Source organism: Mustelus asterias, chromosome 17 (genome assembly GCF_964213995.1).
Source record: "Mustelus asterias chromosome 17, sMusAst1.hap1.1, whole genome shotgun sequence".
Classification (NCBI taxonomy): Eukaryota; Metazoa; Chordata; class Chondrichthyes; order Carcharhiniformes; family Triakidae; genus Mustelus; species Mustelus asterias.
Genome location: NC_135817.1, coordinates 56,287,792 through 56,306,146, shown reverse-complemented (window position 1 = coordinate 56,306,146; position 18,355 = coordinate 56,287,792). Strand labels below are relative to the sequence as shown.

At 42.4% G+C, this 18,355-nt stretch overlaps 1 protein-coding gene across 2 annotated transcripts in view; it reads left to right on the top strand.

The window, feature by feature from the left end:
• The window catches only part of kcnj6 (potassium inwardly rectifying channel subfamily J member 6), a 34,686-nt gene extending 22,860 nt beyond the window's left edge, over window positions 1–11,826 (top strand). The window contains exons 2-3 of one of the 2 annotated variants that reach the window (XM_078232017.1): window positions 11,489–11,742; window positions 11,773–11,826. In XM_078232017.1, coding sequence (XP_078088143.1) covers window positions 11,489–11,742; window positions 11,773–11,826 — 308 coding nt within the window. Of the gene's footprint in view, window positions 1–11,488 lie in introns of both variants that reach the window. The other variant, XM_078232015.1, reaches the window with a different exon arrangement.
• The last annotated feature ends 6,529 nt before the right edge of the window (window positions 11,827–18,355 follow it).

The following is an 18,355-nucleotide window of genomic DNA, read 5'->3' as shown; positions in this document are numbered from 1 at the left end:
CTGTGGAACAAGACTACAGCAAATCACTTTAGATTTGTAACCTCACAACACATAAGAGCAGATTAAGGGCTTTTAAAATTAATTACAACCTAAATGAGGTGCTATTTACTGGGTATAGTGTAAACTGTAACCTGACACTGGATGGAGGGGATTTTAACAAGGTACAAACTATTGAGTAACAACTTTATTCTGCCCAAACTTTACGGAACGTTAAGCACTTTGCAGGCAGCCACTTTCTATAATGGAAATGAAATGAATGGTTATCGTTTATTTGGTTGATTTTAATGACTGTTTTAAACATGGATGGTGGGAACTGTGTTGGGACAGTTCCAGAGGAACAAAAACAGAAAATGTTGAAAAATCTCAGCAGGTCTGACAGCATCTATGGAGAGAAAATAGAGCCAATGTTTCGAGTCTGGATGACTCTTTGTCAGAGCTTAGTTCTAGAGGACATTGAGCTACATTGTTTAATGCCCTCTAATGTCCGAGACAATGTTTATGATCTATATAAATGACTTGAGTGAAAACGTAGATGGGTGGGTTAGTAAGTTTGCAGACCACATAAAGATAGGTGGAATTGTGGATAGTGTAAGAGGTTGTCAAAGGATACATAGGATATAGATCAGTCGCAGATGTGGGCGAAGAAATGACAGATGGAGTTCAATCCAGACAAGTGTGAACCCACACATTCAATTCTGGTCAGCTCATTACAGAAAGGATGTGGAGGCTTTGGAGAGGGTGCAGAAGAGGTTTAGCATGCCAATGCCTGGATTAGAGGGTATGAGCTATAAGGAGAGGCTGGACAAACTAGGGTTGTTTTCTCCGGAGCGGTGGAGGCTGAGGGGAGACCTGATAGAAGTCTATATAATTATGAGAGGCATAGATAGAGTTGACAGTCAGAATCTTTTCCCCCCAGAGTTGAAATGTCGAACTAGGAGGGCATGCACTTGAGGTGAAAGGGGGAAAGTTCAAAAGAAATGAGAGGGGCAAGTTTTTTTACACAGAGTGTGATAGGTGTTGGGAACACACTGCCAGGGATGGTGATGCAGGCAGATACAATGGGGGCTTTTAAGGGGCTTCTAGATAAGCACATGAATATGCAAGGAATGGAGGGATATGGACCAAAGGCAGGGAGAAAGGATTAGTTTAATTTGACATCATGTTCGGCACAACACCATGGGCCGAAGGGCCAATTCCTGTCCTGCACTGTTCTATGTTCTATGTACAAATGAGAGCATATTTCACAGACAAAGTTACAGTTCACTTCTGGAATACGGTGAGAAATTCTGGTCACTTTATGTCAAGAGTATACAAATACATTCAAAGACTTCAGACTAAAAATGGCCAGATTGTTTCCAGGGCACCAATATAGGAATGAAAGAAAGACAAAATACGTTTTAGCTGCAAACTTGTCGACTGAATAGAAACATGTTACAGTGTTTGGAAATAGTCAAAGATATATCGCATGCTGAAATAACTGAATTAGAATCATAGAATCCAATAGGAAAGACTAGGATCCGAGGGCACAGCCTCAGAATAAAGGGACATCCCTTTAGAACCAAGATGAGGAGGAATTTCTTCAGCCATAGAGTAGTGAATCTAAGGAATTCATTGCCAGAAGAAGGTTGTGGAAGCCAAGTCATTGAGTATACATAGGACAGAGATGGATAGGTTCTTGATTGGTAAGGGGATCAAAGGTTACAGGGAAAAGGTGAGAGAATGGGATTGAGAAATTTATTAGCCATGATTGAATGGCAGAACAGACTCGATGGGCCAAATGGCCTAATTCTACTCTTATATCTTATAGTTTTATGATCCCTACAGTGCAGAAAGAGGCCATTTGGCCCATTGAGTCTGCTGCAACTCTTTGAAAAATCATCCCACCCAGGCCCTCCCCACTACCCTATCCCCATAACCCTGTGCATTTACCATGGCCAATCCATCTAACCTGCACATATTTGGACTGTGGGAGGAAACCAAAGCACTCAGAGGAAACCCATGCAGACATGGGGAGAACGTGCAAACTCCACACAGACAATCACCCAAAGCTAGAATCAAACCCGAGTCCCTAGCGCTGTGAGGCATCAGTGCTAACCACTGTGCCAACGTGCTGCCCATATTGGATGCAAGTGCAGAATGCATTAGCCTTGGTCAAGTTGAGGTTAAAATAAATCTTTCTCAGGGGAGAACAGATTCCACAGCTGGTTAATTCAGTTTTGTTGGCATCCTTTAAGGGGACCTGGATTGTTAGCTATTGAGAAAAGTATTGAATTTTATTGTGATATTCTTGGAGTTGGAGGAAGCCTCCAAGGCTCCATAAAACAGGAGTTTAACATGCGGTGAGGGAAGGGTTAAAATCCATATTAAAATAATCATACAGGGGATCTTAGTGCAATAACCTTGATGCATTGTGAACGTCTTTGCATTTTTTATCTGTTGTGGACAGAACCTTTCATCAAAGCTCCTTTATAGATCTGATTAAAATTTTCAAAAGGAGAAGGTGCCAAAGCTGTGTAGGTTAGGTGGATTGGCCATGCTAAATGTACGGGGTAATGAGGATAGGGCGGGAGGTGGACCTGGGTAAGATGCTGTTTCAGAGAGTCGGTGTAGACTCGATGGGCTGAATGGCCTCCTTCTGCATTGTAGGGATTCTATGGTTCTAAGGTAAAAACTAGAAGAGTATAGCTGGGAAACAGAATGACCAGTTGGCTTGGAGTCTCCAGGAATTAAAGATCAATCTCTAGGTAGGATGTTGAGCATGGAGAAAAAACATTGGGACATTAATAAAGATTGTGTTTTTGACATTTTCGTCAGACATTTCTCTTTAGCATATATAAAAGTATTGAAAATGGAGGAAACAATTTTTTTTTAGCTGACAATCAACCATCATCCAATTGCTTTCCAATTGGTAGAGGAAGGCTGTGCGTCACAAGGCTTGAATGTTTTGGACTGACTAATGGCTGGAGTGTGGGGGAAAGTCATGTGATGAAATCTCCAGAAATATATTTACTCAAAGTTGGCAACTCTTACGCTCTCTCCCTCAACCACACATGCAAACGCCCAGCAAAAACCCATGCAGACATGGGGAGACCATGCAAACTCCACACAGACAGACCCCAGGCTGGAATCTAACCCGGGTCCCTAGTGCTGTGAAGCAGCAGTGCTAAGCACCGCACCACCGTGCCACCCGCAAATCTCAACGCCAGGCACATTTACCTTGCATCATCATCTCTTGTGCCATTTAATAACTTCTGCCCTCCTTCCTATCATAGACCTTACTCTTTGTTCATTCCTCTGTCATCCTTTCCATGACTCTTCCTTTAAAAAAATTGATTAAATCTCTAAATAAAAGCAAATTATTGTGGATGCTGGAATCTGAAACAAAAAGAGAAAATGCTGGAAAATCTCAGCAGGTCTGGCAGCATCTGTAAGGAGAGAAAAGAGCCGACGTTTCGAGTCCAGATGACCCTTTGTCAAAGCTAAAAGGCATAGAAATGGGAGATGGATAAAATGGAGAAAAAGGGGAAGCAAAGAGGGAGAAAAGGTAAGGAAAAGGGGGATAAAATGGGGGAAGAGTAGGGGGAAAGAAAAATAAAGACAATAAAGAAGTAAAAGGGAGACAACAGTTAAAAATGAAATGAAATGAAAACGAAGGGGTTGAGGTGGGGTAGAGCTAATCATCTGACTGCGCACAGACTGGAGGTGCTCAGCAAAGCAAGAGAATGCTGTGTCAGCATTCCACAGAAACCGTTCCCTCTGGGATAACCTAGTCCACTCCACCACTATACCCAACACCTCTCCCATCACCCATGGCACCTTCCCATGCAATCGTAGAAGATGTAACTTTACCTCTTCCATGCTTCCCATCCAAGGTCCAAACCACTCATTCCAGGTTAAGCAGTGTTTCACTTGCACCTCTTTCAATTTGGTTTATTGCATTTGCTGCTCCCAATGTGGTCTCCTCTATATCGGAGAGACCAAGCGTAGACTGGGTGATCGCTTTGCTGAGCACCTTCAGTCTGTGTGCAATCAGGACCCCGACCTTCCGGTTGCTTGCCATTTTAACACACGATCCTGCTCCCATGCCCACATGTCTGTCCTTGGCCTACTGTAATGTTCCAGTGAAGCTCAACGCAATCTGGAGGAACAGCATCTCATCTTCCAGCTGGGCACTTTACAGCCTTCCGGTCTCAACATCAAATTCAACAATTTCAATTGGATGATGGTTGACTGTCAGCTAAAAAAAATTGTTTCCTCCATTTTCAATATTTTTATATATGCTAAAGAGAAATGTCCAAAGAAAATGACAAAAACACAATCTTTATTAATGTCCCAATGCTTTTTCTCCATACTGCAACATCTTCGGCTAATTAGTTCGACCCCACCCCGACCCCTTTGTTTTCATTTCATTTAATTTTTCTCTACCTTTTACTTCTTTATTGTCTTACTTTATTTTTCTTCCCCCCCACTCTTCCCCCTTATTTTATCCCCCTTTCCTTACTTTTTCTCCCCCTTTGCTTCCCCCTTTTCTCCATTTTATCTCTCTCCCACCCACCCCCCTTCCCCCGCTACATCTTCATCTGTCACAGCTTACCCTCTGATTTCAGCCTCTCTGTCGTTCAGCCATTCTCTCTATGGACTGCCATTACTTTTCCCCTTGTTTTTGTGGCTATGACTCATCTTTCATTCCCTCATCATGCAGTATAAATATCTCCTACTTTCTATGCCTTTTAGATTTGACAAAGGGTCATCTGGACTCGAAACGTCAACTCTTTTCTCTCCTTACAGATGCTGCCAGACCTGCTGAGATTTTCCAGCATTTTCTCTTTTGGATTAAATCTCTAACACCTTCCAGTTCTGATTATGTCTGTCAACCTGCTGAGTGCTTCTAGCATTTTCTGTTTCTAGTTCAGGTTTCCAGCATCGGTAGTATTTTGGTATTATCCATTCACTGCCAAGCTGAGCTGAATTAGAGACAGTTTTGTAATGTGGCCCAGTGGGAACTGGGTTGAGAATAACCAATTTTCTTTTACCTAATGCCTTCAAGAGTTGACAGTGAAAGGAGACATTTATCTCATCTCCATTAGTTTGAACACGGCACCCAGGGATGAAAGGGGCAAAAGGGGACACCCTAGGTGTCATCCAATCTCTAGTCACTTTTATTTCAAATCTCAAAGCCATTTGCATGTACAAAATCAGAATGAACATAGCTGACAATAGTGTAAATGAAAGGTTGTCATCAAAGCCTATTATGGTTATAATAAACTGCCATAGAGACAGTAGCAATGAAAAACATTCATAACACCACATAGCAAATAGTCTGTAGCTTGTCATGGGTGCCAATAAATCACTCAGTGATAATAAACTTGTTCCAACATAAATGAGCGGATATAAAGCACTTAAACTCTGATAAGGTGGAGAACAGATTGATGAGTTGCCAATTGGCAGCAATAAGCCAGAGAAAACCCGTGCCAATGTTTTATGCACCGTCACTCCCGCCTCTAGAACTACAGCTTCAGATTGGATCTAACCACTCAGTGCCACCCATGGCTGAAAATCAGACAGAAAAATACCTGGTTTTCCAATATTCCATGGCGGATCTTCAATAGTCGGCAATACTACAAAGACACAACGAAAACATTGGGTGAATATCAAAGCCATAGTTTAACTGTATGCTTCCTAGTAATCTATCCTTAAACATACTGCGGTCCCCATTACATATAGTGGATGCATTTGCACTAATGCAATTTGTCTACTGTGTGCAGTGGCTGGTAAATCCATCTAAATTAGTCAAGACATTGTAGAAGAGGGTACATAGAATTATATAGAATTCCCAAAACCATTCAGCCCAACTGGAGTCTATGTTTGACACGGATTTTCTCACGTTCATTTAACCCCATCTACATATCCTTCTATTGATCTAACTCTTTCTCCCTGTTGTGCTTATATCACTTCCCCATAAATGCGTTTATGGTAATTGCTTTAACTACTCCTTATCGTAGTGAGCTCACATTCTCACCATTGATCGGTAATAGAAGATTCTCCTGAATTCCCCATTGAATTTATGATCTTAGATTTATGGCCCTAGCTTTGGTCACCACAACAAGTAGAAACATTTCTCCACATCTATCCTGCCGAACACTTATTATTTTAAAGACTTCGATCAGGAAACCTCTTCGGTCTCCACCTTCCCCAGAGAGAAAGAGCCCCAGACTGTTCAGCTCTTTCCAGATAGTTATAACTTCTCACTGCTAGCTTCTTGATTTATCTGAACTCACATTAAATGTATCAACTGATTGCAACTGTCCAAGTCTCCAATACCTCAGGACGTTGATAACAGTTAATAGTGCAAACAGCTGCTGAGGTCTTCAAACAGCTTCAGTCAGTTCGGCTCACTGTTAAAAGCTATGGGAAGGAATCAGAGCTTGGGCAGCTCCAATCATTGAAACATAGACACTAAAAGCAGGAGTAGGCCATTCAAGTCTGCTTCGCCATTCATTTTGATCATGGCTGATCATCAAAATCTATATCCTGATCTCACCTTCCCCCCATATCCATTGATCCTTTAGCCCCAAGAGCCATATCTAATTTCTTCTTGAAATCACACAAGATTTGGCTTCAACTACTTTCTGTGGTAATGAATTCCACACATTCACCACTTTATGGGTGAAGAAATTCCTCCTCATCTCAGTCCTAAAAGACTCACCTGATGAAGGAGCAGTGCTCCGAAAGCTCGTGATATCAAATAAACCTGTTGGACTTTAACCTGGTGTTGTGAGACTTCTTACTGTGCCCACACCAGTCCAACACCGCATCTCCACATCATGGCAGTTCTAAAAGGTTAACCCATTGTCCTCAAACTATCACCCCTAGTTCTGGACTCCCCCATCATTGCGAACATTCTTTCTGAATTTACCCTGTCTGATCCTGTTAGAATTTCATAAGTTTTTATGAGAACCCCTCTCACTCTTCTAATCTCCAGTGAGCATAATCCTAAATGACTTAGCCTCTCCTCATATGACAGACCTGCTATCCCAGGAATCAGCCTGGTAAACCTTCACTGCACTCTCTCTATAGCAAAGACATCCTTCCTCAGGTAATGGCACCAAAACCGCACACCACATTCCAAAGTTAAAAGTTTATTTATTAGTGTAAGAAGTTGGCTTACATTAACACTGCAATGAAGTTACTGTGAAAATCACCGAGTCGCCACACTCCAGCACCTGTTCAGATACACTGAGGGAGAATTTAGCATGGCCAATGCACCTAACCAGCACGTCTTTTGGACTGTGGGAGGAAACCAAAGAAAACCCACGCAGGCATGGGGAGAACGTACAAACTCCACACAGACAATGACCCAAGCCGGGAATCAAACCCGGGTCCCTGGCACTGTGTGGTACTGTGCCACTGTGCTGCCCATTCAGGTATGGCCTCACCAACGCCCTGTACAATTGCAGTAAAACATCCCTATTCTTATACTCAAATCAATCAACTGTTATATTTAATGTAAGATCAGATCAAATTCCACTCCAATCTCCTGGTTCTATTTATGTCATTTATTGTTCTTTTTATGTTGCAAAGTGAAATGTTAATTGGCCATAAACGGCATGCTTAATATAGTACAAGCAACACCTGTACAATCGGTGCCTATGGTGACAACAAATAGCAAGCACCATTTGCCTGATGCAGTATCAGTGACTGACGGGGACAAGCAAAGAGAATCTAGAATTGGGGGTGCCGGGGTGACTGTACAAGCTTTGTAATCTGTAATCTATGGAGCAATTTGTTTATAATCTTGTTTCTTGCTACTGGTATCATTACGAGAGAAGGTTAAAGGGTATGGCATGTGCTGGAAGAAATCTGGATCAGTAATTGGTTAAAAGGGAGAAGCTATTAAGATTTTCAGAGAGATTGGAATTGGGTGCCATTACCCAACAAGGTTTCGTTCTGGGGCCACTGTTAGAACAGTGGCAATAGCCTAGTGGTATTATCACTAGACTATTCTTTCAGAAACTCAGCAAATATTCTGGGAATCCTGGTTCGAATCCCACCACGGCAGATGGTAGAATTTGAGTTCAATAAAAATATCTGGAAGTAAGAATCTAATAATGAGCATGAAATCTGTGGGGGTGGGTCCTGCTGCCACTCTGCACTTGGCAGTGACGGGGGTGGGGGGGAGATCAGGACTGCTGTGGGAGTGAGGCAGGGAACACTTGGATTTTTTTTTAGGAGAGTCCCACCCCTGGTTCACTAATGTTCTTTAGGGAAGGAAGTCTGCCGTCCTTACCTGGCCTGGCCAAGTGTGACTCCAGAGCCGTAGCAATAAAGAACAAAGAACAGTACAGCACAGGAACAGGCCCTTCAGCCCTCCAAGCCTGCGCCAATCACGTTTACCTATCTAACCAACTGCTTATATCCCTCTATTCCCCGTTCATATCAAGCCTAACAAGGTAAGTCTTAAATGTGGCTAACATCACTGCCTCAACAACCTCACTTGGCAGTGCATTCCAGGCCTCCACCACCCTTTGTGTAAAACACCTTGCCCGCACATCTCCACTGAACCTTTCCCCCCTTATCATGAACTTGTGCCCCCTTGCAATTGTCATTTCTGCCCTGGGAAAAAGCTTCCAACTATTCACCTTATTTATCCCCCTCATAATTTTATAAACTTCAATCAGGTCTTTCCAGGGAGAACAATCCCAGTTTATACAATCTCTCCTCATAGCTAATACCAGGCAACATCTTGGTAAACCTTTTCTGCACTCTCTCCAAAGCCTCCTTTTGGTAGTGTGGTGACCAGAATTGGACACAGTATTCCAATGCGGCCTAACCAACATTTTATACAACTGTAACATAATTTGCCAACTTCCACACTCGATGCCACATCCGATGAAGGCAAGCGTGCCATATGCTTTCTTCACCACCTTTTCCACCTGTGCTGCCACTTTTAAGGATCTGTGGACCCGTACTCCCAGATCTCTCTGTCTGTCTATGCTCCTGATTGTTCTGCCATTTATTTTATAGCTCCCACCTGAATTGGATCTACCAAAATACATCACCTCGCATTTGTCCAGATTAAATTCCATCTGCCATTTCTCCGCCCAATTTTCCAGTCTATCTATATCAATGTGGTCGACTATCAACTGCCCTCTAAAATGGCCCAGTAAGCCACTCAATTCAAGGGCAAATTGGGATGGGCAAGAAATGTCGGCCGGCCAGCGACACCCACTTCCCAAGAATTAATTAAAAAAAGATGGCCAGACAGTGGGAAGATAGCACACTAGAGACCAGTCTTTGCACACTTTAAATCTTTTACTTACAAAGACATACATTGTGATCAGATGCACAATAAAGTGACTTAAAATATAGGAAACCTGATAGAGTTGTGTCTTCTTGTTTCAAAAATATTGACTTTGCACAGGCTACTGTAGCCAACCAAATCATTTACAATTTAATAATTTACAGAAATAAACATGCTTTGCACTATTAAGTAATATTCATTACAGTCTTTTACAAATAAAAGTCTTTCAACTACTTTTGGGTCATAGCACAATAAGCATGTTTGAAGAATGAATCATTTATGTTGGGTTCTTCTGACTTTGAGGAGGAGCCAGAGTTTCCAACCCGCTAACAACACAAGAAAAAATAGAATTTGTTTGACCTTGGACCCGGTTACTGCAGTTAGACTTAATGGCCTTAAAGGGATACAGCTTAGGAACAATATAATAGAATCCATTATATGATGCTTCTATCTTACAAAACAGCATATTCCACTACTTACCATGTCTAATGCCAGGGGGATTCCGCTAGTGACTATACAGATCTAGGAACTGCCTATAAAGGTCTAACTCTTCCTTTCTTCTGAAAGAAAACAGCGCAAAATGCTTTAGACAAGCATCACTTCATTAATATTTCCCTTTGTGAGACTGTACATAATGCAGGCTTCATGCGTCATGTTTCCGCTAAACCAGTGCTGCCACATTTTCAGGATAAATAAATAAATAGCAAAGTAACAATGTCAAGCAGTCATTTAAAGTTTATTTATTAGGGTCACAAGTAGGCTTACATTAACACTGCAATGAAGTTACTGTGAAAATCCCCGAGTCACCACACTCTGTACACTCCGATACAATTTAGCATGGTCAATGCATCTAACCAACACGTCATCCGGACTATGGGAGGAAACCCTGGAGGGAAGAGTGTGCAGTGACCCAAGCTGGGAATCGAACCCGGGTCCTTAGCATTGTGAGGCAGCAGTGCTAACCACTGTGCCACCCCTAGAAGTGTGGTAGCGTGGAACTTGAGTATTGCTGAAAAAAGGAGACTTTTCTTGTCAAAGCTTTTTGTCTTTCACTCATCAGGACAGTTCGCAAGAATACCAAGGTCGGGGAAACAACAAATTTATACTGCATGAGAAGAGAGTTGCATTGCCATGGGAAATGCACCAGTCAACGATGACTTACAGTTAACTGCCAAGTATTGTTTTAAATTTAAACCAGGCAGCCCAACTCTGATTGGTCAAGGCATAGCACTGAGAACTGAACCAGCAAATGGCTGTCACTTTTTTTGTTTAGCTGAAACAAGAGCAATGTGTGCACATGTTCTTTCTGCTTGCAAAGAACAGAACCCCCATATATATTTATATATAGCTTCCAGTACACACAAATGTGTCACACTGCCAGCCCGACTCTTAGCACACCAAGAGTAATAGCATAAAGAGTAAAAGCTTGCATGGTGTGCAAATGGCTCAAGCTCCCCCCCCCCCCCCCCCCCCCCCCCAACCACCAATTGGGCACTTTGTTTTTTTGGGAGAATCGCCCCCTAAATCTTTGTGGGCCCCTGTCTTTGAGATCAGTGAGTTCACTATGTAACTGATCACATAACTCGGGCCAAAGTGGCTGTAAAACTATACTGTGCAAATGTTAGTATACACGTGCTTAACTCAATATTTACACGATTGTTATTTTCATTGACAACTCTAAACAATTTGCATTTAAGAACCACTTTTAACAGTCAAATATCACAAGGTACTTTAGAGGAACATAGTCAGATAAAAAAGTGTCAGCACATCACAGACGGAGATATTAGAATAGGTGATCGAAAGCTTGGTCAAAGAGCAGAAGGAGAAAGGGGGATTTATAGTGAATTATCACGGGTGTAATGGTCAAAGTAGATACAGTCATAGAGGTTTACAGCATGGAAACAGGCTCTTCGGCCCAACTTGTCCATGCTGCCCAGTTTTTACCACTATGCTCGTCCCAATTGCCTGCATTTGGCTCATATCCTTCGATACCCATCTTACCCATGTAACTATCTAAATGCTTTTTACATTATCTACCCCCCTCATTATTTATAGACTTCTATAAGATCACCGTAAGCCTCCTACACTTCAGGGAACCTATAGAAACAATATTAGCTGTGTATATAATATATGTACACAAAAGAATAAAAGTATTCATTCATCATGGATGCATTTCTTTTTACATAGGTATGACATGCCAAGCACGGAGTTCATACGTTACCACTGAGATACTCTGGGGTTACCGCTTCATGCCTGTCCTGTCGTTGGAGGAGGGATTTTATGAAGTTGATTACAACAACTTTCACGAAACCTACGAGATAAAGACCCCGTCCTGTAGCGCCAAAGAAATGGCGGAGATGGTCAACAAGGTGCAGCTGCCCCTTACCTGGTCCATCTCCACCAAACTCAACGAGGAGGAGGAAGAAGAGGAAGAGGAGGAGGTGCAGGCTGAGGACAAGAGCCACGAGGAGCAAACAGAGCAGAACGGGGAGGTTACAAATTTAGAGAGCGAATCCAAAGTGTGAGGTGGATAAAAATGTCTGTTTGCCTCAGGAGAAACAAAAAGATCACATTTTCTGTGTGTGTAGTAATGAAGGAAATCAGGGTGTGAAGTATCCACCTGCCCAACACACTGGAGAATTAGACATTTGAACAAAAGAAAACATTAAGGAAATGGGCGTGGAGGGGGTGGGGGTGGTGAAAGAGGGAAAAGGCCTGAATTAACAAGGCAGGGTTTGGTTTACAGGGGGATTTTTACTTTCTTAATATAGACACAAAATCTGAGTTCAATATAGAGCTTGGCTAAAAAGCCTATCGGTCACAATAAAGCATACAAGTGTTCAGAAGCTATTTAGAATTCATTGTTTAAAGTGCTGGAACAGCAAACTGTCAGCTTTTTTGAAGCATCCAGCCTTTTGAGTAGCTAGGATTATATTTCTGATGCTCTGCTGTAGAGTGAATGCAGCTAAATGATCCCTTTCTATGTTTCAAAATAATAATAATATATATATATATATATACCTGTATGTATAACCAGACTGTTCAGGCAGTGATACAATTAGATTCAAACAAGATCTCAGGAAGGTTGCTGGGCAGGTGGAAGATGTGACGTATTTTAAGAGGCTTTTGTTATATTTTCACTGAAGATTCCGCAAGAACTATTTTTGGATGTTGTTTACAAGTGGTTTCTTTTTTAAACCTGTCACCCTTTGTAATTTCCAATGTTACTTCCTTTGAAAAGAAGAGCCCAGTATCCATCCCAAGAAAACCCCGTTAATCAGCAAATCTTCAGCCTCGCACCCACCCTCCCAAACCACACGGGAGGCTCCGTTTTGATCACAAAACCTTTCATTTTGGCAAACTGAGGACAAGAGCCACGAGGAGCAAACAGAGCAGAACGGGGAGGTTACAAATTTAGAGAGCGAATCCAAAGTGTGAGGTGGATAAAAATGTCTGTTTGCCTCAGGAGAAACAAAAAGATCACATTTTCGATACACGTTGGCAATGTAGGTGTGGCCAAAATGGCCAAGAATGTGGCAACATGTCAACTGGATACTGGGAAATTGGAAAATAAGTGCAGGATAAATCAGGAGACCCTTTATCAAAACGGGTCGGTTGACCAAGGGGTTGCCTGCCAAACTTTTAGCCACCCTTTTCAGATGGAGAGGAACCCACGGTATATTTTCAACCTTTCTTTTGCTCTTTGTCTTAATTTCAAGAATTGAAAGGTCAAAACAAGTTTGCCAAACCTATATCATATCCAGTATGTTACTGTATAAACATACACAATATCTAAGCCGTCTGAGGGATTGTTCAACTTCTACGAGAATGGTGATAATTTGTACAGGAATGGGGCACTTTAAATCTGAGCGCGGTTTGATAGGGCGTGGCCTAACACATCAGTGTGAAGGAAGGGACAAAATGCAGGATCCTGACATGTGGTCCAATCCTTTCACATTGTGAAACCCCTTTGCTGCCTGTTTTTATTCTGCCCTGTACATATCTTTTGAGTGGTTCAGTGAATTCGGGGTGGGCTACATTAGGCCTGAGATTTGGACCAGAGTCCAGTTTCAGAGTGAGCTCCCCCGAGCATTTGTTAAATATACACTCAGTCAAAAACTCTTCCGTACATGTAGAAATTCACATTCTCCTGCTTAATTCTCTGGCAATGTGACGGCGCCAAATGATTATGCTTCAGGTAATTGAAGTAATTATGGTTCATTGGGACATTTAAAATGGTTGCTCTTTTTTCATTTCTCTTTGCTAGATATAAAAGTAGTGAAAATGAGGAGACTGTTTGGCTGACAGCCAAGCATGATCTAACTGGGTAATGAGTCTTTTGTTTTTCAGTTGGCGTAGGAAGGTAGTGCGTCACAAGGATGGATGTGTTGGCTGACTAATGGCTGAAGTGTGGGGCAAGTCATGTGATGAAATCTCCAGGAATACATTTCATTGCAGTTGGCAACCCTATCAGTATCCTGAATCAACCCCTCCCCCTCATTCCTCCCTCTGCACCCCACCACCTCTCCTTCACCAGCCTAGTTGTATGCTTGGCAAAAGATCGATAGCTGTAATTAAGAAAATCAAGAGATATGCAGATAAGATGGGCAAGCTGAAACAAAAGTTCATGATCTTATTTAATGGTGGAGCAGATTCAAGGGGCCTTATGGCCTGCTCCTCTTCCTATGTCTTATGTTATTTTTATTCATTCATGGGGCATGGGTGTCGCTGGCTGGCCAGCATTTATTATTCTTCCCTAGTTGCCCTTGAGAAGATGGTGGTGAGCTGCCTTCTTGAAATGCTGCAGAACATGTGCTGTGGGTTGACCCACAATGCCGCTAGGAAGGGAATTCCAGGATTTTGACCAAGCGACTGCAAAGGAATGGCAATATATTTTCCAAGTCAGGATGGTGAGCGTCTTGGAGAGGAACTTGCAGGTGATGGCATTCCCATTTATCTGCTGCCCTTATCCTTCTAGATGGAAGTGGTTGTAGGTTTGGAAGGTGCTGTCTAAGGAGCCTGGGCAAATTGCTGCAGTGCATCTTGTAGATAGTACACACTGCTGCTACTGAGCGTCGGTGGTGGAGGGAATGGATGTTTGTGGATGTGGTGCCAGATGTGATGTTACACTGACGTGCAGAGAGAAGCTGTATGCTGTGTGTGACTTTAGAACGCGCAAGTATTAATAGTTTTGAAGAATAGAATTTCGATACCGCCTGGAGTAAAAACAGATTTAACCAGTTATTGCCAAATCACTGCTTTTTACAACCTGGTAAGCTTACATTCTAATATTTGTAATCAGACAATTATTTGTAATCAGACAAAGCAGTTTATAGACAAAGGGGATATTTTATACTTTCCTTAATTCTTTTACATTTTTGTTATCCAATGATGCTCAGGACGTCCTGAAGTGCTTTACAGAAAATAAAGTACTTTTGAAGTGTTGTAGGAAGTGTGGCAGTATGGGCAATCTCCCACGACAGCAATATGATAATGACCAGAGAAAGTGTTTCTTGGTGATACTGGTTGAGGGATGAATAATGGCCAGGACACAAGTGAAAACTTCCCTGATCTTCTTCAAAATCGTGCCATGGGGTCTTTTAAATTCGCCTGAGTGGCTTGGTTCAACATCTCACCAATAAGAAGACATCTCCAAACAGTGCAGCACTCCTTCAGTGCTTGACTAGAGTCAGCCTAGATTTTGTCCTCAAGTTCCTGGAGTGGGATTTGAACCCATAACCTTCCAACTCAGAGGTAAGAGTGTTACCAGCTGAGCCACGGGTTGACACAGAATTATACTGTCTATTTGATCTCTATATAAACATGAACGAAGATCTCTAGTTCACAACTAGGTTTGCCAACTCTGCCAAAGTTGGACGTAACCCTGGAGAGTTTCCTCATGTGACCTCCAGTCTCCTCCCACCCACTGGTCAACACCAGGGCCATCTTGAAGACCCATTGTCTTCCCAACCGAACCAGTAAGCAAACAAAACCTTCCTTAACAAATTGCATGAAACCAACTTCAGTCAAACAAATCTCCGATATTACTTTAGAACTAAGAAACAGAAGTGTTCCAATTTTTTTGCCAAAAAAGCATCTGTTGATTTTTCTTCTCCACGATTGCTTGTAGCAGTGCTCTGGGCTTCAATCTTTGGCGGAAAGCTTGGCAACTCCAGCCACAGCCGAGTCACCATTTTCTCAAAACGGTAGTTAGTTTGTTTTGAGGAAGCATTTCTCTTTTGCAGGACATGTTTGACGGTCATTCGCAAGGCAGCAGAAGGAACCTGCCTCTGTGCAAATATCCTCACTCCTGCCTGGATGGCTTTCCAGTAGCCACCCCAGAGCATACATTTTGCACCTTTTGTGTGCTTTATAACCCCACACTCAGACCATCTTCAATCAGACTTTACATGTGGAGACAGAAGCTGCCAGAATTTGAATGGTGGAGGTGGCAGGGAATAATTCTGAAAATTGTGCCATATATCTAATACTGAACATCCACCATCATTGTCATCGGTCTTATAGTAACCCTTGGAGCACTGAACGTCTGAAGTGCTTTTTGATTCTGCATTACAGCTAGAATATGAATTTCTGTACATTTTTTATGCTGAATGTTTTCAAGTGAAATTAAAGAAATGCACGGCAGGACATCTGATTGGTCTTTATTTGTAACTTTTTACTATAAAGTGACAACCTTTTAACACTGATGCAAGGGAAACAATTATGCCAATCCTCAAAAGATTCAAAATACACAACCTTGGAAAGCAAGAAGAATCAAACAACATAGCTCATGAAAAAAAACACATTCCTTTAGCAATTTCACTTTGTTTTTTTTCAGTTTTTATTCATTAGTGTCATAAGTAGGCTTACATAACACTTCAATGAAGTTACTGTGAAAATCCCTTAGTTGCCACACTCCAGCACCTGTTCGGGTACACTGAGGGAGAATTTGGCGTGGTCAATGCACCTAATCAGCACGTCTTTGAAGTGTGGGAGGAAACCAGACCACTTGGAGGAAACCCGCGCAGACAGGGAGAGAACGTACAGATTCTACACAGACAGTGACCCAAGCTAGGATTCGAACTCAGGTCCCTGGTGCCACGAGGCAGCAGTGACAGACAGACACAGACAGATAGATAGATAGATAGATAGATAGATAGATAGATAGATAGATAGATAGATAGATAGATAGATAGATAGATAGATAGATAGATAGATAGATAGATAGATAGATAGATAGATAGATAGATAGATACCCTGCAGTGCAGAAAGAGGCCCTTCGGCCCATCGAGTCTGCACCGACCACAATCCCACCCAGGCCCTATCCCCATATCCCTACATATTTTACCCACTAATCCCTCTAACCTACACATCTCAGGACACTAATGGGCAATTTTAGCATGGCCAATCAACCTAACCTGCACATCTTTGGACTGTGGGAGGAAACCGGAGCACCCGGAGGAAACCCACGCAGACACGAGGAGAATGTTCAAAATCCACACAGACAGTGACCCAAGCCAGGAATCGAACCCAGGTCCCTGGAGCTGTGAAGCAGCAGTGCTAACCACTGTGCCACCGTGTGCTGCTAGCAGTTCTCTTGGTACCATTTATTGGTCTTGATCTAAACATTGAAACTGCTAAATCTAGGTAAAATGCTGGTGATCGCCCTTCATTGTATTATGATGTCAAAGAAAACCATTAACTTTTTCAAGAGAAACTCAAATTCCCGGTTTTGAATTGAAAGAATCGCACCAAATATTTCATGTCTTTTGTAAAGAAATCTTCTACTGTACAAGAATTAAACAGAGCAAATTATATAACAAGGGTTTGCAAAGGGCAGAATTTTCCCGTCCCACCCGCCACGGGAATCGTAGCAGGCGAGACAAAAACTTCAGCAGACCGTGCAAATGTCAGTTGACCTCGGGCGGGATTTTCCGATCTTGGGGGCGAGTGCGGCCAGAAAATCCCACCCATAATGTTAAGCCTCAAAAATCTCAATAGCACACTCCCTGTTCTACTTATTTCCAGCAAGAGCTCCCTGAAACCTTACAGGATCATGGGGGTTCCGTCATTTCTCCCAAGTCCAAACCAAGGTCTCGCGATTTCACTTTGATCCCCTCAGTTTCCCAAGATTCCAGAGCTCTTTCTCTGCCAATCTTTCCCACCAGCTTTGCCGAACTGACAATTCTAACTCTTCATGTACCTGGAATTTTCATTCTGAGCATAGGCCCCACTGGCAATTCCTGCTTGATGACTCCAGATCAGGAATGCCACTGATTCCCAATGGTCTCCATGCTCCTTCCCTTGAATGTTGGCAGATACACAATTGCCTTCTCACAGTCCAGTTGTGGTATCCGTGAGAAAGACGCACAGATAAAACCCACACAAAAGGGTAGCTCCCTGCAACTTATCCCCATGGCAACACTACACCTGGGATGTCCCAGATAGATTGTTGTTTTAAAGGTAAAATATATTTTACCTTTAAAACAACCTTTTGATTCTGGGACTCACATGAATAAGTTATATCTCTAATGGAGATAACAGCCCTCTTACAAGACTTATTGGCTCCATCAAGAAATTCACAGTTTATAAGGTGCTTCTTTAATCAGGGGAATCAGACAAATAGTTTATCTCCCTAATGAAGACAACCGCAGACATCTTGGGTGGAATTTTCCCATCCTGCCCACCATGGGAATCCTAGCGGGTGGGACAGGACCATGCAAAGGTCTATTGATGTCGGGCAGGATTTTCTGGTCTTGGGACGAGTGTGGCTGGAAAATCCCGCCCTTTGCCTCAAACAAGACACAGGAAGGGGTTACTCATTGTTCATTGTTTTCACACTTCTAACATTGACATAAAGATAGGCCGTCCTTTCAGCTTCAATTACTATATGCATTGCTTACTAGCCTCTCACCCAGGATTTCCCCTTCTTATCTTACATTTAAAAATTCCCTTCCCAAGTAAAAGTTCCCAAAACATATGAATCATGAAATTACATATTGAGAACGATAGTTACAACAGTTAAGGACCGTTAGCTGCCCACCAGTCGTATCA